Source organism: Triturus cristatus, chromosome 8 (assembly GCF_964204655.1).
Source record: "Triturus cristatus chromosome 8, aTriCri1.1, whole genome shotgun sequence".
NCBI lineage: Eukaryota > Metazoa > Chordata > Amphibia > Caudata > Salamandridae > Triturus > Triturus cristatus.
Genome location: NC_140591.1, coordinates 1,007,245,101 through 1,007,267,820, shown reverse-complemented (window position 1 = coordinate 1,007,267,820; position 22,720 = coordinate 1,007,245,101). Strand labels below are relative to the sequence as shown.

At 47.6% G+C, this 22,720-nt stretch overlaps 1 protein-coding gene across 1 annotated transcript in view; it reads right to left on the bottom strand.

Moving 5' to 3' along the window:
* CFAP47 (cilia and flagella associated protein 47) overlaps window positions 1–22,720 on the bottom strand; it is a 2,697,962-nt gene that overhangs the window by 2,108,873 nt on the left and 566,369 nt on the right. Inside the window, exon 31 of the mRNA XM_085622577.1 lies at window positions 2,813–2,894. Within this exon, the coding sequence (XP_085478703.1) occupies window positions 2,813–2,894 (82 nt within the window). The remainder of the gene's footprint in view (window positions 1–2,812; window positions 2,895–22,720) is intronic.

The window sequence follows — 22,720 nt, the reverse complement described above, 5'->3', positions numbered from 1 at the left end:
GAGTGGCATAGAGTTGATTGGCACAGAGTGGAGTAGAGTGGCGAAGACTGCAGTGGTATAGAGTAGATTGCTTCAGAGTAGAATGAAGTGGCATAGAGTGCAGTGGTATAGATTAGTGTGTGTCGTAGAGTGCAGTGCTGCATCGTAGATTAGAGTGGCTTAGAGTGGATTGGCGCAGAGTACGGTGGCGTGGAGTGATGCAGAGTACAGTGGCGGAGACAGCAGTGTTACATGAGTACAGTGACAGAGTGAAGTAGCACAGAGTGGAGTTTTGCAGAGTGGAGTGTTGAAGGCTAGAGTGAAGTGGCATAAGAGTGGAGTGATGCAGAGTAGCGTGGTGTAGAGTGGATTTGCATGGAGTAGAGTGGAGCAGTGACGTAGAGTGCAGTAGGGTGGCATAGAGTACAGTGGCATAGAGTGCAGTCATACAGAGTAGCGTGTCAGACTGCAATGTCGTAGAGTAGATTAGAGTGGCATAGAGTACAGTGATGTAGAGCACAATGGTGTAGAGTAGAGTGGCAAAGAGTGCAGTGATGTAATACGCAATGGTGTAGAGTGACGTAGCCTGCAGGGATGTAGAAGGCAGTGGCACAGAGTAGAATCTTGTAGAGTATAGTGGCATAAAGTGCTGTGGTGCAAAGTAGTTGGCATAGGTACAGTGGCATAGGGGCATTGGTTTCGAGTCCAGTGGTGTAGAATGAATTGGCATAGAGTGCAATAGTTTAGAGTAGAGTGGCATAGAGTACAGTGGCAGAGAGTGCAGTGGCATAGAGCGATGCAGTGTAGAGTGGTACAGCTAGTGTGCAGTGGAGTGGCATAGAGTGCAGTTGCATAGAGTGCAGTGGTATAGAGTAGGTTTTTTAGGTTTGAGCAGTGCAGTGTAGAGTATACTGGTGCAGGGTAAAGCGCAGTGGCATAGAGTAGTGGCGTAAAGCGCAGTGGCATAAAGTAGGGTGGCAGTGAGCAGAGTGGTGCAGCATTGATTGCAGTGGCATAGAGTGAAGTGGTGCAGAGTGAAGTAGAGTGGTGTAAAGTGCAGTGGCATATAGTGCAGTGGAGTATAGTATGTTGTTTCAGACTAGAGTGAAGTGGCATAGAGTGGATCGGTGCAGGGTAGAGTGGAGTGTATAGAGTAGTGGCGCAGAGTAGAGTGGCATAGAGTGTCGTGCTATAGAGTAGAGTGGCGTAGAATCAGTGGCATAGAGTACAGTGATGCAAAGTAGAATGGAGTGGCATAAAGTGCAGTGACGCAGAGAAGAATAGAGTGGCGTAGAGTTCAATGGTGTCGAGTATAATGGCATAGAGTGACTTGGTGCAGATTCAATTAGCGTAGAGTGCATTGGCTTTGAGTAAAGTGGTGTTGTGTGCATTGACGTAGAGTGCAGTGTTGCAGAGCAGGGTGGCATAGAGTGGAGTGGCCTAGAGTGGTGGAGAGTACAGTGTCGAAGAGTGCAGCGGTGCATAGTAGAGTAGTGTGGGTAGATTGCATTGGCACAGAGTAGAGAGGAATGGAGGGGTAAAGAGAAGAGTGAAATGGTGCAGAAAAGAGTGCAGTGACGCAGTGTGGAGTGATGCAGAGTAGAGTGGAGACATGGAGTGGTATAGAGTAGAGTGGGGTAATGTAGAGCATACATGGTATGGTAACAGGCTGCCATTATAGACAACACATCTTCAACTGAAATGACCATTACCTTTGCACTCACATGCAGTTTCACTGATAAAAATATACAAAGCACAAACAATAACGTGTACAAATGTCATCATCCAATTTATTGATTTGATAGTCAGATCAGTTAGTTTACAGATATTTACATTTTGTTGTGTGCTAGAGAAAAAATAACATCTGTGCAGCCTTCCTCAAAAAGGTCCCCTCTAGCCAGCATGATTGTCAAAAAAATCTTCACACTTTGAAGTTAGAGAAAGAAAAATAAACACCAAGTTCCCTGAAAGTCACAGCCTGACATTTGACCTCTGTCTTTGAATGCACAGCAAATGTGACAAGACAAGAACAAGACTTAAAGGCCTCTTTACAGAAAGCGAGTTCATGGAAGAACAAACTCAAGCTGGAAGGCCTAATGCAAACAAAGCCAGAAAATGTGAGTTACAAACCCTATTGCCAATGGTAAGCAATGGTCAGAATGCATTCCAAGGTCAACTTTCTGAATGTCCCCAAGATGCCTTTAGCAAACCAGACAGCTGCACTGTCTGGTAGGCTACGATGTAAAAACATAAGCAGGGCTTCCAAGAAATCCCCTGCTATCCAATTGCTTTCTTCTCTGCCTGACTCTCTTGAACCCTGACTAGCCAAACGGGTTAACTTGTATGTAGTACAAATACACAGCGAGACATATGTACCCGTACAAGCAAACAAGCAGATAGAGCAAGACATGAGAGAACAGCTCCCTCCTCCCATTTTTTAATGAAAGACATCGGGGGCGTTCTTGTCTTTAGAAGAAGGAAAAACCAGAATGACTAATAGAACTATAAATTAAAATTAGATTTACAATTTCTTCAATGTGACTGATGGGCAAAGACATCCAATACCATTATTACACATGAGTAAATTAAATGAAACTAGCAGCTGCCATTTTAAGCCACCTTCAAGGAATGAACTGGCACTGCAGTGTACAAGTGACCCATCCAGTTCATTTAGCAGGTTCCCTGCAATCAGACCAATTTACAGACAACCTAAACTAGACGAATGATCACATTCGAACCATTGCACAATCCCTTCTATTATCAGGTGACAATTATTTACACTAGAAGCCAGACACTCAGAACCATGCGCAGGTTGAGCAGTTTTCTTAGTTACCTGTAGTGCTCTCCATTTCTTGTAGTCTTGTGGCTCTAGAAGAAATTCCGGCTTGACGTGAGAAAGAGAAGCTTTTTGGTTTCTACATTAGGAAGCAACAATAAAACAATAGAAATTTAAAACACAATATCTAAAAGCAGCTAATTTCATAACAAGGCTACATTTGTGTTTCATGATTAACACATATTAAACACATTTGTTACAAATGGATATATGCTTTAATAGACCATGAACCTAAAATCTCGTTAGCAAACCTATCTTTTCACTTTGCAGTAATTCTTATTCCACAAGTCTTCAAATAATGCTCTTCCAAATAAAACTATTAGCACAATTCCTATATTGAGAAATTGTGCCAAAACCCCATACACAGTTTTGGTATTCATAGCTGGGCTTAACCAATCTGTAAAACACATATATAGTCTCCAAGTAACAATAATGGAGCCAACAGTGTACCCACAAGGACAAGTAAAATAATTACTAAATAAACTGTGTGTGTTGCTTTTAATTCATTGCAGTGATGAAATATTGTACAGGACACTAGTTGGGAGGCAAGTCCTTACACTGGCTCTCCTCCTACCTATCAGCTATCACAGTCAGTAATGCCATCTTCTAGATCTTCTTCCTGAATTGTGGCCTGCCATGTACCTCAGGGTTACTCACTCATAGCATCCTGTTTTATCAGCATGTTACTCCTCGAACCATACTACTTTGCTCGTTCAACCTTTCCTTTAAGCCTTATGCTGATGCCACTTAGCTCTTATTGAGGCTAGGAATGCAGCAATTTCTCTGTGGTTGTACTGTAGTTTTAAAATAGATGTCAAACAGTTGCCTAAAACTTAACAACAACTATATTAGGTGGTCATTTTGGGGGACCCCCTTAATCTGGTCCTCTGCATTGTGGCCGGCCTCTTTGTGACTTTGCTTTTACCTCACAAGATTAGTCAGGAATGTTGGTTTATGCTTTGATGATGAGGTCACCTTTAAATCACCAAGAGATAGGATGTCTGCCACCAGTTTTATAAACTTTACAATTCTTAGGAAGATTTTCAGTTTTTTTCCCAGAACACATGCACTACACAGTTCTCATAGCTTTAGTTAGCTCGTACCTGAACTATTCAAAATGCCCAGTATTAGGCAGTGGTGTAACATAAAATGATGGGGCCCCCTGCAGAATGTGAAGCGGGGTCCTCAGTCTTCTAGGTCTCACAAATATTCATTGGCCTTGGAAGGAAGGGGGCCAATCTAAATGAATTGGGAACCACTAAAGGGTTGGGGGTTCCCCTGCACCTGTGCTATGCTCCTGGTATTAAGGCTTCCTTCCACAGCTATAGATCAAATGTAATTGGTTCAAAATGCAGGAGCCCATCTCCTTCTCAAACTGCCTTGCCATAAACATATTTCCATCCATCTCCATAAGCTTTACTGGCGTCCCATCCTCAAGAAGTTGATGTTGAAGAGTCTTTCTGTTTTAGGGCCTTGCAGAGCCCAGGCCCCTTACATTTGGCGACTTTGTTCCTGGTATTCCTCGACGTGGCATTTTACTTTCTTGTTAGCTCAGTTACTGAATATTCCCAAGATCAATAAACAAGGTCAAGGAAGGTGGTCGGGCTTTCTCAAACAAAGTTGCAAAATGTGGAATTTCTTGCCTCTGGGACCTTCTGGAAAGCCATTAAAGCCTGCCTTTTCGCATTTCCTTGATCTGATGGCTAGCTGGACTGCCCTTCAGATTCTTTGCACCAGGACACCCTAACACATATGCGTGTGTTTTACAAACTCTAAATATTATTAAACCATCGAAATATTATTGTCCCAAACTGAAAAACCGTAATTTGAGATATTTTTAACACAAACAACGAATACAAAAATGATTTGTTTCTGCCAGCCTGAAGTATTTGGGAAAAAGTGATGGTTTTCAAGGTTAATTCCACCATTCAGTATTGACATTAAGGTCTTAGTGGAGATAGCCACAATTTAAGCATAACAAGAAAAATGTTCGTATGCATATTTCACAGGACACCAATGTGTACAATGCTTTAATATAATATTAACCACCAGCTGAATAAAAGTTAAGACTAGAACAGAATAATTAATGGCATTCAGTTGCTGATGTACATTCGGAATAAATTAGAGCCCCTCTATATTTACTGTTTACTATGGTAACAACTGTTCATTTTCTTTTTGCAGTACACTTTCTTTTCCACGTAAAAATGTGTAGGAAAAGTAAACCTGGTACATTGATTTTCAATCAAAACACAAAGCAGATTTTTTTTCCTAGCGAAAATCTGTATGAGAGGTATTTTCAGACTTGAAGAGTCTGAGTATTAGGTCAGCAACAATAGGTAAGAACTATGTAGGGACATATGAGGAGCCTACATTGGAATTGGGGGAAGAGCAGGTAGACAAAGAAATTCGATTAATTTCGTAAATGAACAGGAGAAGTAAGGGGGCGGCAAGTGAACCAACCTTATATCCTAAAAAGTGAATTGGGAATGATGTAACCTTACAAGTCCAATTGAAACTGCACATGGACCAGAGGCAAAAACAAGATTCAGCAAGAAGAATGGGAACTAGAAGCTAAGCATGCAGTTTTATGCATTTTATTTTTTCACATCCGTCAAAGTTTATAAAATGTTGACAACGGCTAAACATCAATGCTGATAATATTTAGATATTGCACATTAAGAAATATAAATCAAGCAGGTATATGCCTAGGCCCTTCATGTTTACAGTCACATTTCAAACTTCACAAGAATACAATGCAATGAGTTCTCTTCATCCTATATTGCAAGCTTTTTGGAATGGTGTGCATCTCCCATGTTGCTGAGGTGTTCACTTTGCCCCCATCCCCCTTACGTCCATGTGCTCATGTTGTGGGACTTGAGTCACAGGTTGCATCCCTGCATCAGGGTGCTTCATATTTGACCCCAAATGACACCCGCAATTTCATATTTGACCCTAAATGAAACCCGAAATTTCATATCTGACCCAAAATGACACCCAAAATGTAATATTTGACCCCAAATGACACCCGAAATGTCATATTTGACCCCAAATGACACTCTGTTGTCTTTTTGTTAACACCAATGACAGCTTTCATGTCATGTTTTTGCACACATGTGATGAGTGGGATTATGTACTACATTTGACACCCTGAAATGGCATTTCAAATACGTGACACCCTAAACAGCCTCCCTGTACAGAGGTGACATACCCACCATCTATTTGCTATTTGTGAGATTGTTAGTACTCAAGTTTGCACCTACACTTGTCAGAGTGATGTGCTAATGCAGCGGACAGACATGCACACAGGGAATGTGTGTTGCAATGAATTTATTTGCACATGCTGGTCATGTGGTCATTTGTACTGTTCCATGATTGCTAAGGACAGTCACAATGTGACGTGGTCATGCAAGGAAATTATTATTGATTGTGTTCCTTCGGGCTATTCCTGCTGCAGCTGCAGTGGGGTGTGGTCCACCTGCCTCATCTTCCTCATCATCGTCCGGTGCATCTGTCACTTGGATCCATGGGGCATTGGTGCGTACACATATGTTGTACAATACACAACATGCAATGATCATCGTGCACACTATTTCTGGGCTGTACATGAGTTTTCCACCTGTGATGTCCAGGCACCTGAAACGTGCCTTTAACACGCCAAATGTGTGCCTGTTGGACCTGGCCTCGTGGCGTGGTCCTTAACCCCCTGGATTGTGGCCGTTCCCCGCCCCGGCCGTCACGGGCCACCCGTCTGGACTGCACCAAGGCCCTTCACCCGGAGCTACACGTGGTCGCATACTCCTCGTGGCTCCGCCATCTTGTTGGCATCCACGTCACACCGTGCCCCAGCCGGCGCGACCCCGCTCAACCCAGCCTCGACCCCAACGAAGCCCCGACATCGAGGCACCACGAACTGGCCAGGGGGTGCCGCAGGAACCATTCATCGCCCCGGCGGAGGACAGTATCGATGGGACCCCCAACTGTCCTCCCCTCTCGAGGTGTGATCACCCTGCAAACTCCCATGGGCCTGGCGCCTCTCCTGCTGGGCGTCTGGCCACCTCCACCCGGCCACTCCGCCCCCTCGGGCGCATAGGTCCGGACATCAAAGGGCTCCAGACCTATATCTGGGGCGACCCCACCACAGCTCGGCAGTTGTATCCCGGAGTCGAGAGCCCTGCTGATTGAATCGCGGCTGACCCTACGGAGAAGAACTCTTGTCGGAACCATCACGAGCCCTGCTGACTGCGTCGCGGCTCCCTCCCGTGAACCCTTTTCTGAACCACCTGGAACATCGGAGCCCTGCAGACGCCGTCGCGGCCCAACCTCGCTGGAACCTTCCTCGGAGCCTTGCTGACGACGTCGCGGCTCGAGCTGAACAGAGACCATCTTGAGAGCCCTGCTGATTGAATCGCGGCTCTCCACGAACTGTACGCCAGAGCCCTGCTGACGCCGTCGCGGCTCGACCCCTCCGAGATCGGAGGTCCTCCAGCGTGAGGATAAGAACTGGGCCCCAGGTACCCTCGTACCACATTCCTGCCAAAGACTGTCCCGCTACCCCTACCCTTCCAAAGAGACATTGAGACTTTAGGTGGATCCCTCGATCCCTTCGTGTAAATATTGAGCTCGTAACCTTTTATTGATGATAAAGAATTGCTTGTCTTGAGACAACCTCCTTGAGTCCGGTGTGGTGGTGTTACTGTGCTAGTACGGGATAGGAGAAGGATCTCTCAGGAGACTTCTCGGCAGCGCTCGGCTACTTCGTGCAGTGAGAGGGCCCCCCCCCCCTTGGTGGTCTCACCGACTCCTCGGGGTCCGCCTTCCAACATTTGGTGGCCAGCGACGGGATCCGAGCCGAACGCAGTACGTACCAGCCAGTACCCACTAGCTACCCATCCAAACGAATAGCATCATGAGCAGCCAGGAAAACAATGCGACAATGGAGTTCCAGCCCGAACGGCTGGAAGAATATACGCACAAAGAATTAAAACAGTTCTGCAGAGACAAAGGCATTGCAACCACCAGCCTCGGTACCAAGGAAGAGATGCAGAAAGCTCTGAGGGCATGGTTGGAGGCTGGGGCAGGCCCCTCCCAGGAAGAAGGGCCCTTGCCCCTGACGGAGACCACAGCAACCGCACTGACCCCGGCAACCGGAGGAAGAAAGAGCCTAGAAACCGGCCTCTCCGAGGAAGAAATACGAGAGCGGGAAAAGGTCCGGAGCCACGAACTAGAGCTCGCCCGACTGCGGCTGGACGGCGAACTCCAGCTGGCAGAAAAGAAACTGGCCCTCGAGCAGCTACGCCTTCAAGAAGAAATAGAAGAGAAGAGACGACACCGGGAGTTGGAGGAAAAGAAACTAACTCTTGAGCACGAGCGCAGTCTCAAGGAGCTCGAGATCAAGGCCAAGAACGGAGGGACCAACACCCCCAGTACTAGAGACACTCTACCGCCCCCCGAGGCCAAGGTGCATATCCCGAAGGAGGTCGTCAAGGAGTATTACAAGAATGACGATATCCAACAATGGTTCAAGGCCTACGAGGTGGCCATGACCTCCCATCGGGTGCCCCGAAAAGACTGGGGCGCAGGCCTGTGGGGGCGATTCCTGAGTGAAGGGCAGGACACGCTGCTCCAGCTACCGGAGGAGGTGATGACCTCCTACGATCACATGAAGGAGGCCCTGCTCACCCGATACGGGCTAACAGCGGAGATGTACCGCCAGCGGTTCCGAGACTGCAAGAAAATCCCGGGTACCACATGGGTGGAATATGTGGACTTTTTCAGTCGGGCCCTAGAAGGGTGGATCAAAGGCAGCAAAGTAACCACCTATGGACAACTGGTCGACCTCATCGTCTGGGAACACCTTTCCAATAAATGCTTCGTGGAACTGAGACAGCACCTCCTCGACAGCAAAATGACCGACCCGCGAAAACTTGCCGTTGAGGCCGATCGATGGGTCAACTCCCGGGTCCCCCGGAGCTCAATGGGGGAGTACCAGAGGAACCCCAACGGACCCCCACGACAGCGCGGTGGGGGGGAGGGCCGAACAGGAACCGAGACCCTCCCGCTGGGGCCCCCAGGAGCCCCCCTCGAGGGCCACCGCAGCCACATCTCTCCCCGAGCCTAGCGCGAAGGGTGGGCCCGGCCCGACCCGGACCACGGCCACCCGTGACCTGCTATGGCTGCCAACAAACCGGACACTTTGCCAGCGACCCGGCCTGCCCCCTGAACCGAAGAAACGGGGCCGGCGGGCCCCCGCCCCGGCAGCTGACAGCCGCCGCCTTGGGGGGAGAGGAGGAAGAAGAGGCCCTCGACCGAGAAAACACTGAGTGGGAGCCGGCAGCCATGTCCCTGGTCTGCCTGGGTAGCCGAGAGATGGTACCCTGCACCCCCATCCCAACCAACACCCAGAAGTACCGGCAGCAGGTCACGGTCAACGGACAACGGGCCGAAGCCCTTCGCGACACCGGCGCCAGTATCACTGCTGTCCGCTGCCACCTGGTGACCCCTGAACAGATTCTACCGAATGTGCTGTGCCCTGTGCGGACGGCCGACAACAGTGAAAGCCTATGCCAGATGGCCCTGGTCCCCTTCGAGTGGGGAGGGGTGACGGGCCTGCTGAAGGTGACGGTGCGCGACGACGCCCCGGTCGACTGCCTCCTGGGGAACGACTTGGAGAGTTCCCCCTGGGCTCAAGTAGAACGACGAGAGCACCTCCGAATGTTGGGACTGGCTGATTGGGCCTGCGCCATCACCCGGTCCATGACCGCCCAGGCCCCCCGCTCCTCCTCGACCTCCGGGACGGCCCGACCCGAGGGGCTCACACCCCCTCCCGCCAGCAGCGAGGAGGAGGCGGACACCGACCCCGGGCCCAGCGAATCCTCCCCCGAAGAGATGGCTTCTCCGAGCGCCCTACCAGAACTGACGCAATGGCAACATGAAGGGGGCCCCACCCGAGAGCAGTTCCAGCAAGAGCAACAGTCCTGTCCCTCTCTCGAAGGGGTCCGACAGCAGGCGACCGCGCAAGCCAACGGTGACCAGACCGGCACCCACTGGATCTACTGGGCCGAGGGCCTGTTGTACAGTGAACAGAAAGTGGCAGAACTCGGGGCCGGCCGCGTGTTGGTGGTCCCCCTCCGCTTCCGGGAGTTCCTTCTCAACCTGGCCCATGATGTGCCCCTCGCCGGACACTTGGGGCAAGACAAAACGTACAGTCGTCTGGTGACCCACTGGTGCGTCCACGACGTCGACACCGGGGAGAACCCCCCCATACGACACAGAGCCTACCGGGTGCCTGACCGAGTGCGGGCCTGCATCCAGGCCGAAGTAGCGAAGATGCTGGCCCTGGGGGTCATCGAGCCTTCCGACAGCCCGTGGGCCAGCCCTGTCGTCCTGGTGCCCAAGGCCGCAGCTCCCGGTCACCCCCCGGAGTTGCGATTCTGCGTGGACTACCGAGCCCTGAATGTAGTAACCAAGACAGACGCACACCCGATACCCCGGGCCGACGAACTGATCGACCGCCTAGGGGCCGCTCGCTACTTGAGCACGCTGGACCTCACCGCCGGGTACTGGCGAATCCAGCTCACCCCCGGCGCCCAAGAAAGATCCGCCTTTTCGACTCCGGATGGGCATTACCACTTTCGGGTGATGCCCTTCGGAATGAAGAACGCCCCGGCCACCTTCCAAAGACTGGTGAACAAGGTTTTGGCCGGGCTTGAGGCCTTCAGCGCGGCCTACTTAGATGACATTGCCGTGTACAGCAACCACTGGGCCGAGCACCTCCTCCACCTGGAGGCCGTCCTGGCCGCCCTCCAGCGGGCCGGGCTCACAATCAAGGCCAGCAAATGCCAAATCGGCCACGGATCCGTGACCTACCTGGGCCATCAAGTGGGGAGCGGGCAGGTGGCCCCCCTCCAAGCGAAGATAGATGCCATCCAGACCTGGGAACCCCCCACTACCCAGACCGCTGTCCGGGCCTTCCTGGGCCTCACCGGATACTACCGGCGGTTTATCCGGGACTATGGGAGCATGGTTGGCCCCCTCACAGAGTTAACGTCCAAAAAACAGCCCAAGAAGGTACACTGGACACCCCGCTGCCAAACAGCCTTCGACACCCTCAAAACGGCCATGTGTACTGCTCCGGTGCTGCAAGCCCCGGACTACCAGAAGGAGTTCGTGGTACAGACGGATGCCTCCGAGTATGGGATCGGGGCCGTCCTCTCCCAAACTGACGAAAGGGGGCTCGACAGACCAGTGGCCTTCATCAGCCGGCGACTACTGCCCCGGGAGCAACGCTGGAGCACTATTGAGCGCGAGGCCTTCGCTGTGTTGTGGGCCCTCAAGAAGCTCCGGCCCTACCTCTTTGGCGCCCACTTCCGGGTCCAGACCGACCACCGGCCCTTGCAATGGTTAATGCGAATGCGGGGCGAGAACCCCAAGCTGCTGCGATGGTCCATCTCGCTACAAGGGATGGACTTTGACGTCGAACACCGGCCCGGCAATGACCACGCCAACGCCGACGGCCTGTCCCGCTTCTTCCGCCTTGACGAGGAGAATCCCCAAGGAGATGGGTGACTCTCCATGCCTTCGGCTGGGGGGGACGCCTGTTGGACCTGGCCTCGTGGCGTGGTCCTTAACCCCCTGGATTGTGGCCGTTCCCCGCCCCGGCCGTCACGGGCCACCCGTCTGGACTGCACCAAGGCCCTTCACCCGGAGCTACACGTGGTCGCATACTCCTCGTGGCTCCGCCATCTTGTTGGCATCCACGTCACACCGTGCCCCAGCCGGCGCGACCCTGCTCAACCCAGCCTCGACCCCAACGAAGCCCCGACATCGAGGCACCACGAACTGGCCAGGGGGTGCCGCAGGAACCATTCATCGCCCCGGCGGAGGACAGTATCGATGGGACCCCCAACTGTCCTCCCCTCTCGAGGTGTGATCACCCTGCAAACTCCCATGGGCCTGGCGCCTCTCCTGCTGGGCGTCTGGCCACCTCCACCCGGCCACTCCGCCCCCTCGGGCGCATAGGTCCGGACATCAAAGGGCTCCAGACCTATATCTGGGGCGACCCCACCACAGCTCGGCAGTTGTATCCCGGAGTCGAGAGCCCTGCTGATTGAATCGCGGCTGACCCTACGGAGAAGAACTCTTGTCGGAACCATCACGAGCCCTGCTGACTGCGTCGCGGCTCCCTCCCGTGAACCCTTTTCTGAACCACCTGGAACATCGGAGCCCTGCAGACGCCGTCGCGGCCCAACCTCGCTGGAACCTTCCTCGGAGCCTTGCTGACGACGTCGCGGCTCGAGCTGAACAGAGACCATCTTGAGAGCCCTGCTGATTGAATCGCGGCTCTCCACGAACTGTACGCCAGAGCCCTGCTGACGCCGTCGCGGCTCGACCCCTCCGAGATCGGAGGTCCTCCAGCGTGAGGATAAGAACTGGGCCCCAGGTACCCTCGTACCACATTCCTGCCAAAGACTGTCCCGCTACCCCTACCCTTCCAAAGAGACATTGAGACTTTTGGTGGATCCCTCGATCCCTTCGTGTAAATATTGAGCTCGTAACCTTTTATTGATGATAAAGAATTGCTTGTCTTGAGACAACCTCCTTGAGTCCGGTGTGGTGGTGTTACTGTGCTAGTACAGGATAGGAGAAGGATCTCTCAGGAGACTTCTCGGCAGCGCTCGGCTACTTCGTGCAGTGAGAGGGCCCCCCCCCCCTTGGTGGTCTCACCGACTCCTCGGGGTCCGCCTTCCAACAGTGCCCTACAATGCTCCAGGTGCGTTTGTGGGCCACACTATCCTGCTTCTGGGCCGGGGTGTTCGGGGCTAAGAGCGGTGTCATCATCCACGGGTAAAGTGAATATCCTTGATCACCTGAGATAGGTAAGTGAGATTAGTGTAAATTGGTGGTTCTGCATGCTGTGTTGGCAGACTTACAAGTTTTGTGGTGTGCGATTTGTACAACTTTGGGATTCATGTTTGCCATGTATTGCTTCTGGCAAATGTGCGGGATCAATGTGTATTACGTAGCCTCTCAGCTGCTCCTCCCTCCCCCCTAGCCTATTTACTTGTGTGCGCTGCGCTCTTGCATTACTTGCACTCCTACGGCACACCATTGTCATGCCTGTCTGCGCATGTCCGCAAGCCTGACAACAACACTGTAATGTTGGCAGTTAAAGGTGGGCGGCCACGTGTGTGTAGGCCGATGGTAAGGATAGGGCGGACACAGATGTAGAGTTCAGGCCTGGCTGAACTCTCGCTGCGATTGAGGCTAGGCCTTTGGCTTATGCTGCATCAATGAAGATACACACACAACAGTTGGCATGTATGAGCCAAGACCCCGAGCGGTGTTGCGCTGCTTTATTTATCCATTCGGGCGAGCCCGCCCTCCGGGTGCATGCTACATTGCAACATTGTCGATTAAGGGCCGGATGGCACTGACACTACAACAGAGACACCCGCCATAGTTACGTCTGTGGCCAGCCCGGAACTGAACCACGCCCAGAGCCCAGAACTGAACCACGCAGAGAGGCCCGGGCCATTTCTTCACACTCCTCACACGCCTACACGTGGGCCGCTGCCACGGTACTGGGATGTCGTGCGCTTCAGAGTATGTCCCCAGACGTTCCACCCAGGCTTTCCAGTGGCCAGCCTGGGACGGGGGTGGCCCCGTGACTGTGAAGGGCTCCAGTGGCGTTATCGAGGACATACTGTTGGCTGCTGGAGGCGGACTTGTGGGGTAGCCCCATGGGACGATGACTTGTGGTACACAGAGGTAGTGGCACCTGAGGCACTGCGTCCGGCACAGACCTACCGCCAAGTGGCGATGACTTGCAGTGCACTGAGGAAGGCCCACCTGAAGAGCTGAGCGGGTGTGCAGCCTGCGATGATGCAGTAGGCCTGGAGGTCCGGACTGGATTTGATTTGTGTGAGACCTGCTGGACCGCAGTGTAGGCCGGAGGGAGCAGTCAGCACACAAAGAACTCCGGGGTGCGGTGCCGCAGAGCATGCTGGGGGCCTGTTGCGCGGAAGCCAGCGGTCGGCTGAGGAGGCTGCCAAGCTCGCGTGCCTCGGCTTGAAGATTGCGCCGGCACATGATGGGCCCTCTTGGAGACACGCCGGTGGTGGCAGGTGAGCAGTGAGGCCTGGGTGCACAGGGGCGGGCAATCACCGCTAGGTGCCGGATGGGTCTGGGGGCCAGGGGGCTGGGGTGCAGCAGGCTCACAGGATTGCACAGGCACCACCAGTCACGGCGGCGGCCTCGTGGCAGGGTGAGGGGCACTGACCTGGCAGACACCCCCCTGCAGGCGATGACGACATGTGCGCCGGGTGGCGTGTGACGTAGCCACCTCGTCGCCAGTGTAAATTTGGCTGTTTGAAGGTGGTCGGCCATGTGTGTGTAGGCCTATGGTCAGGATATGGCAGACACAGAGACACACGCAGTAGTTACTTTGGTGGCCATCCCAGAAGTGAACCACGCCCAGAGCCCCGGGCTACTTATTCACACTCCTACGCTGGACTGGCATACGCCAGCCCAGCCCACTACTCTTACGCTTACAGGGGTTGACATAGCTACATGTCCACAGTCTTCCCCACTGCCTGAGGTAACATGGTTGCGCCCACTGTCCACAACACTACAAACACCAGCAGTATATGTCTGCATGGACATGTCTGTGCTCTGCATACTCAAGACTGTCCAGCACATCACCGCACACTTGACATTGTCTACATTCATATTCATGGGTCACTTGCCACCTTTGCACATTCTTGGTTCCCACCTTTCCCCACATTCTGCAAATGTGTGTCAGAGGGGCTATGCATTTGTGGATGGTTTGTCTACATGTCTGGCCCCTATTACCACAGTTACTTGTGGTGTCGTGTGCATTCCCACAATTGTGAGTTGTATGATTGTGGAGTTGAGGTGTGTTCCGTTGGTACTTACCAACGAGCAGAGCATTTCCATAGGTGCCATCCTGAAAGCGCTGGTGATGGCCTGTCGGAAGATTTAGGAATCATGCACACTGCCTGGGAAGTTGGCGACGACATTGGTGAACAGTCCCCGGTTGTCCACTATTGCCAGCACATTGATGGAATGCGTGTGCTTTCTGTTGCCGTAATTGTGTGCAGTGTTGGCAGGGGGCACAAGTAGGACATGTGTGCAGTCAACTGCCCCCAACACGTGCAGGAAGCCAGCTATGGCGTAGAAGCCTTGCCTGGTCTCCAGCTGTTCCTGCGCAGTGTGGGGGAAGTGAAGGTGCTGGGGTATCAAGCTGATGATGGCATCCAAGACAGGTGTGAGGAACTTTGATAGGGCTGGCTGTGAGACTCCTCCGACTCTGGCAGTTGTTGGTTGGAAGGTACCAGAGGCCAACAAGTGCAGCACAGCCAGCAGCTTTGTCTGCGGAGGGATGTTGGTTGTCCACTGTGTTGGTACCGTAAGCCTGTGGGCAATGTGGGTCAGGATGCGGAGGATGGTTGTCCTTTTGAGCCTGTAGCGGGCAATGACATCCTCTGGCGTTAAGTCTTTGAGGCTGGTGCATTTTCAGAAGGTCTGCTGTCTTGTTTTGCGCTGCCCCGGTGGTATCCCGGTGGGGGGGGGCGGTCCTGGGGGTGGTGGCGGTGGGTTTTGTGGCCCTCTTGGGTCTCCAAGATGCATGATTAGTAGCTCCATGGCATCTGTTGGTCTTGAGATGTGGCTCTGAGCTGGGCTCTTTATACTGCAGGTTTTCGTCCTACTTAAGACCAGAAAAAAGCAGGTCTTAAGTCTCTGCTGCTAACGTGCCTTATCACCTGTTTTTGGACCGCATCGCCGAGCTGGCTGGTCGTTGAGAATATCGCGAAGTGGCGTTATTGCAAGTTTTTGCATGGGAATGCCTACTCTGCATATGATTAGCGTTAGTTGTCGCTGTCAGCCTTGGCGATGTTTTTAGTGGCAGCTATCGCAGGTAAACTGACAATGTCGGCTGTTAGCGCAGGCTTGTGAATAGGGCGATAACTCTATTGCCACTTTCATTGTGAAAAAGTGCCGCTAAATCAGAGATGAGACCTTGAGAACATGCCCCTGAGAGACCTTCTCTGGATTAATCTGTGCAGTCTCTTTATTGATTTAAAGAGGGTCAGGAAAAAAATGGCAATGAAAAGAATGGTTAAGTTGAAATCTGTCAGCACCTTAAGAGGAATGGCAGATTCACTCTCGACATCTCTATTCCTTTAAAAAATACCATGCATGGCACCAGACATAAATCTCACACTAGGAAGAGTATGTTGCTGTCTGGAAAGGCTTTAAGGCAAGGTAGTTAACATTCGAATTAACCAATTGCTCAAACGTCAGAATCACCACAAAGTTTAGGTCCTTCTGCAAAATAATACGGTATAGGCGGTACATCAATTTATTCACTCACAAGTTAAGATTCCATGGTATCTCAAACACAGAAGAATCATGATAGAATGAACAACCGAATAACCTTTACCCACTGACACCTACAAGTCTTCCTTGATGAGGTGAAAAGAGAAAAACAGTACTTCAGACAATGGAGCAGTCAGTTATCCAGATGCTTCTAATCACACAATTCACAGAAACTCATCAACATACGTTTATAAAGACTGCTGGAGTCTTCGGCCTGACACTCAATATCAAATTGGACCCATCATGAGAGAAGTCAAGTGCAATGTTTTGCATTTATTTTATATTGAGCAAACTTGACCAACGGTATTGAAAAATACACATGAGCACCAGTTACATTACAAAATGTTACGTAAATATTTTTTTAGACACGGGGATATTAAGCTATTTGCCCTGTATTACAGGATGATGAGCCCATGTGGAGACTCGAACCTTGTTCCCCAGATTCAAATTTGGCAGCTCTGGCCGTAACACCACATCCTCTTATTAAAGGCAATTTAGATCAGCGTAAAACAAACCCTTCCTGTGACTTAAGGACCAAAACTGAAATTCATTTTGACCTTCACCATGAATGTCAAAGCATGAGGGATCACAAGATGGTGGCAAAGCAGGTCCAATGGCATCAAGGGTTGGTCTTCTGAAGCCACAGCACTGAATTCAAAGTGTTGCTCATCACTTTGGAGCAAAAGAGTCAGGCATGTTCTCCATAAAATTATCAGTTGCAAGCGGCTCAATCAGGATCAAAAAGGGCAACTGCTCTCTGTCTTATTTGAGATACAAATGAAAACAAAGCAGTTTTGAAAGACTTGAAATGGACCTTGGTGTCAAACATTTGAGCCTGTGAACCCTTCTTACACTCTTTCTCATGTACACAAAAACTCATCCACAGAATTAGCAAAGGCTCAGAACCCACATTTCAGCCTTTAACCAAACAATTCTAGGACCAGCTCCATCTCTTTGTAGTGGTATGTACAGAGATCATCAATGTAGATTTTACACATGAGCTGCACTCTTGAATCACTCAAGCCATATCTTATGCCAAACTTATTACAGCTAAAGTAATGATAATTAAGTAAATTAAATTTTAACATTAAGAAATCCCTGAAGGTGGACCTGGTAATGTAGCTATGTTGATGAAAAGGCATGGTTATCTGTAGAATAAAAAAAACATCAGTTTTTAAAATAAGGGATACTGGAATAAATTCCTAAATAGTGAGGATATAAGGAATGGACAGCTAACCAAGTATTTATATGCATGTTGGCTCCTTGTCTGGGTACTTGTCAGTTCTGCCAGGTCAGCCTTTGTAAGCGTTTTCTCCTATGGCATGTAGTAATGCAGTGGGTTAGTATGGATATATTAATTAAATGGCTCAACTTAGAAGAATGGCTTTGTTAAATAGTCTCTTTTATAACAATGAAGGCACAGTTGCTCAATGCATTCTGTTTTTCTAACAATTTAAGATGGGTTCTGTAAATGAGTGGATTCTGTTTCATTTACATTTGGTGCTTTTGTATATGAATGCACCATTTTGTGCAACTTCTGGAAGGTATCAATATTGTTCCTTGTGTCTCTCTTCCATCTTTTTGTTTACATCTATGTCAATCTAACTGGTGTAGCGTGTTGTGTGTGGGAAATCTAAAGATTACCAAAGCCTATTACCAACTCGTTGTATGAAAAATGTAATTATTACTTTAATTACAGAGTAAAATTATATATTTTATGTAGAATATGAGAGGCTTGAGCACACCACCATACCTTAAAAATTGTTACTGCTACTCAGGTAATAACTGGCAGATGTAGTTATTTTTTTACTGGAAACTCACTTGGCATTCACATATTCATTTCTGTATGAAAGGCAAATTTGATAGAGACATTTCTAGCACTTTTGAAAGTAAATCAAGAATTACATCGTTTTTATTTTACAAATGTTGTAGATGTATAATTGGGGGAGAGATTACAGATTTGGAAGGGAGATATTTGTTTGTACAGATTTGGGCAGATGTCTCAGGCCTGACTGACGAAATACATATTCTTGAAATTCAGAACTAATCGCTCTTTAAAAACATGAATTTTATGTTTGCATAAAAGTTGAACATGGATTAAATGACAGTTTTTTTTATTTTTATATTGGGCCGAGGCCATTATAGGTTCCTGTGTTAAAACAGTAAGTACCATGGGCACTACCAAAAATTAGTGGTCTTGCAAATGAGTTTACATTTGAAGGATGCCTGGAGACTATTCATCTCAGAGAGAAGAGTACTTTTCCATTTACATCGGTCATTCTAGAATAGTTTATATTTTTTCTATTCTGTTAAAAATGTGTAATAAGCATCATTTAGTGAGATTGTCCTATCAGACCATACTCCTGTGAGGATGGATATTGAAATCTCATTATTAGAAGACCAGCATCTTGTGTATGTATTGATAATGTTTCACACAATAAAGTCACCAGAGTGATTTTCTTAAAACATTTTCTAATCTATAACATTATGTAATATATCCATGTTATACCAGATGACCTCACACACCACCAGGTGTCATGCTTCATCATATGACTCTCTTCAAAAACCCGGTTTTATGATGAGTGGCCCTATGTCCAAGTATATACTTCTCATGGATCAGTAGTTAGTAATATGTACCTCCCTGATTTCAGGGGGTAGGCCAGCTCTTAATCAAACTGAGTTTTTGAAGAGCGTAGGGAGTCCTATCATGAAGCATGACACCTGATGGTGTGTGAGGAGATCCAGTCACATTTCTGTGTATGTCTAGGAGCAGGCTGGTATGACATGAATATATGACATAATGTGATAGATCAGAAATGTTTTACAAAAATCACTGAGGTGGCTTTATTGTGTGTAACAGGTTGTGTCTGGAGGCCAGCTCACACTTGACGCCCTGTAGCCTCTGATTCCCTACCATGGATATTTCCAAGGTTTTTGGACTTGGTGTATTGATAATGACAGGAATATATTTGTGGGGGTAAATTAGGTCCTACTAATGATACTGCCTTATTTTGAGAAGCTTGGAGGTATTTTCAGCAGCAATCTAATAGCTTTGACGGATAAAAGAGCCTTATTAGTGTAATTTTATTTTACGCTAAAGGTTTTTGACTTTCCAGTACCTAAAAGTGGCACATGAGAAGTTCTCTTTACACAGATCAACAAGATAATGTTGTCAACTCTCTCTTCTGCTCTTTGACTTGCTTTTTGAGATGCATATTAATGCAAATTGAGCAAATAAGTTAGTTGTGGATATACAAATTATAAATTATCAGCATATAAGCATGACATAACAATGCAACTTTTTGATGTGCAACTTTTAATAGGACCGGCTCTACATATGCTTGCTCAGTAGAGTCTAGATTCAGTAGTGAAAGCACTTGCTGAAGTTTACAGAATCAGTGTGACTGATGTGAAAGATCATCACAGAGAACATTACATACTACATAAGAGATAGCCCTCCTGCTCCTTTTTATACTCACATTATCTGATGCTATGACTATGCTTTACAATTCTCAAGAGAAGCATAGCTAAGCAAAACAGCTGCTCTTGTGTCTGGCTCTATGAAGAATCCAAAATACAGGAACCCCAGCAAACATCAGTGGGAGAATGTGAGCATGCAGCTTGCCCCAAAAAATATAAGGAAACCACAGGAGGCAAGCAATGCCTGCAATAATTACTATTTCCAGAGAATACTTTAAAACTCACTGTGCAGCTTATAGTCCCCTTACACATGCAGAGAGCCTACTGCACTTTGCTACGAACACCCAGTGCTAGTCAAGTTCTGTCTATGAAGTTCCAACAAAGGAGAAGTAGGCCAAGATAACTATCAAGGGTAATTCTAAAGACAAGTTAATTGCAGCATCTTGACTAGGCCCAAACAGCAGAAAATGTGATCATGTAATCAGAGAATGTGCTTTGAAAACCATACCAAGATGGCTCAGTGAGTTAACTGTTTGCCTGTGACATCTGCTGTGATGGACAAATCAGGAGTTTGATCCCCAGCAAGTTAAATTTAGCCTTTAAGCCCCTGAAGGTCAGAATTGTGGGCATCATTAAACCTGGCAATGGCAGCAATTGTAAGTTACAGAGTAAAGAAATAAAAGAAGCATTTATTAAGCACTATATAAGGGGATATTGTTTTAGTGTTTTTGCTTTAGAGTAGCACAGGAGCTGTATTGCATGGACTTTTTTTTTCTAACTCACAACGTCTAAATAAAGTATTGAACCAGTTTACTGTTTGGGTTGATTATGCTCTCAGTCACATGAGAAGTTTGTCATTAGGTCTATTGTTAGTGAAATAACTCGATGTAAAATAAAGTTTGATTTAAGCAAATAGTTCCATTTTACCAAGGAATTACATTTCATATAGGTGGTAGCGTACCAATGAACATAATTGCTTTTAAAGGATTAAGCAAACAAAAGATATTAAATGCAACTCAATAAATGATGGGTCTTTTTCACAAATCACAGGACATACTAAAGAGGTGCTGTGATTACAACTCAATATGTACTAAAGTCATTCAGTAGGAAGCACTGAAGTCAGTGGATGAATGTGCTGATATTACCATTTCTGTCCGGAGGAGAAGGCACAAAATTTTTATAAAGACGCTTTACCAATCACACATTATAGCCTTAACTATTCATATCGCCACCGTTCTCGAAAGTTGACACCTTGTGCATTACTGTAATACACACACACATATATTTATAAATATTAACTAAACAAAAACAAAGATTAAAGTGACTATGACTTCATAGGTATAGTAATATTATCTTACTTTGCATTAAAAAAAACGTAGCCATTCACTTAAGAAACCAATATTTAAAAGGACGTCGTAGTTAGGTGAAGATGTAATTTAAAAAATACAGTTTTAAACCAACAAAACCATTGCAATTCACCAGTTCTAGTTATTTCAAGTAACTATAGATTGTGACCTAAAGTAACTATAACTCACAATCCACCATGCAGTTTTGCCATCAATGGTGCAGCTTCAAGTGTTGCAGTGATGTTATAAATGATGTCATAGAAGATGTCAAGAGTGATGTAATATGTGAGGTCATAAGCCGAGCATGGCGAGGGCATCCTGGTTCCAGTTAAATCAATTTTGTTAAAGGAAGTACACATGAAAATAAATCATAGCATAATCGTATATGCAGAGATGCAGAGCAAATTATTCTATTAATAGCATTGTTGAAGAGGATGAGGACATCGTAGCTCACTGGAGTCATTGCATATATATATATGTGTGTATATAAATGTGCGTGTGCGTGTTTATGTAAATTTACTGGGAAAACAAAAGTTAAAGTGACTTTATAGTTAGGAATTAAAATGAGACAACCACTAACCTTAAAAAAACCCACTGAAATACACCAGTAATATTTTAGTTATTTAACTATAACTTACGCCCCCATTGTGCCATGCGTATTACCTGACATGTTACCTCGTGGAATCATGGTACTCATTAGTAATCTGATCTATGGATTCATATCATCAGTGAAGTCATTGAACATTTTATAGGTGAGGTCATAAGCAGTGCATGATGGGGGAACAAGTGATAGCTAATTTACTAAACTATACTAGGTGTATTTCCGTGTTTCTTAACATTGGTTTTTGTATCATTTCAACACCTAACTATCATGTCAGTTTAACCTTTGGTTTGTTTGTGTGCAGTTTTGTAATTTTTTTTATCATACTCAAAATTGTCCCAGCTCCTTAAGCCATGTGCACTGGGGATTGACCACAAGAACTGTGCAGAATCCTCCATAGGCATGCTTACATGTTGCAAATAAAGTGCACAGCAAGGAAGTGGATGCTGTACTTATGCAGACATTTTGCTCTTTAACTATTTGTAGCTCCATTTAAAATTATTAAAATCCCATACCTGGGTCAACATCTCACTGCTCATTAACTGCAGCCTGCTCCTCAGGAAAGACATTACATTCAACAGCTCCGAAAAGGCATTCAGGAGTACCTCACTTTCGTCTTAAATATAAAATGGTCACGCTTTAGTTGTTCATTAGAACTATGTGGTTTTATCACTAGAAAGGTGACTGACTTACTACTTACTGGTGTGGGAAGTGCATGTTTCACTCAGCATATCAAATTTTTTTACAGGCATGGATGAGGGAGATATTTTAGAACCCATAGAAAATGTGTTCTGATTTTAGCTTTCTAGAACACTAATCATAATTTCTGAGACAAATAAACCTCTCATTTCTTCATTTACTGCAGTATCCTCTGTAGCAAATGCCTTCAGATTTACAGCTATGATTCCATCAATATGGCACTCAAGTGTGCCAGACTTTTATCATAAATGTAGAATGCTAGCACTCTAATTGTTCATTATAATACAGTGGTGGAGTCTGCAGTAGAAGGTGAATCAACTGACAGACTACTTCTGGTGTTTGGAGTACAAATTTCATTCAACATAGCAGACTATTTTTATGACAGTGATAAAGAGGATAGAGTGAACTTATAGAAAATGTGTTCTCATTTTAGCTTCTTGA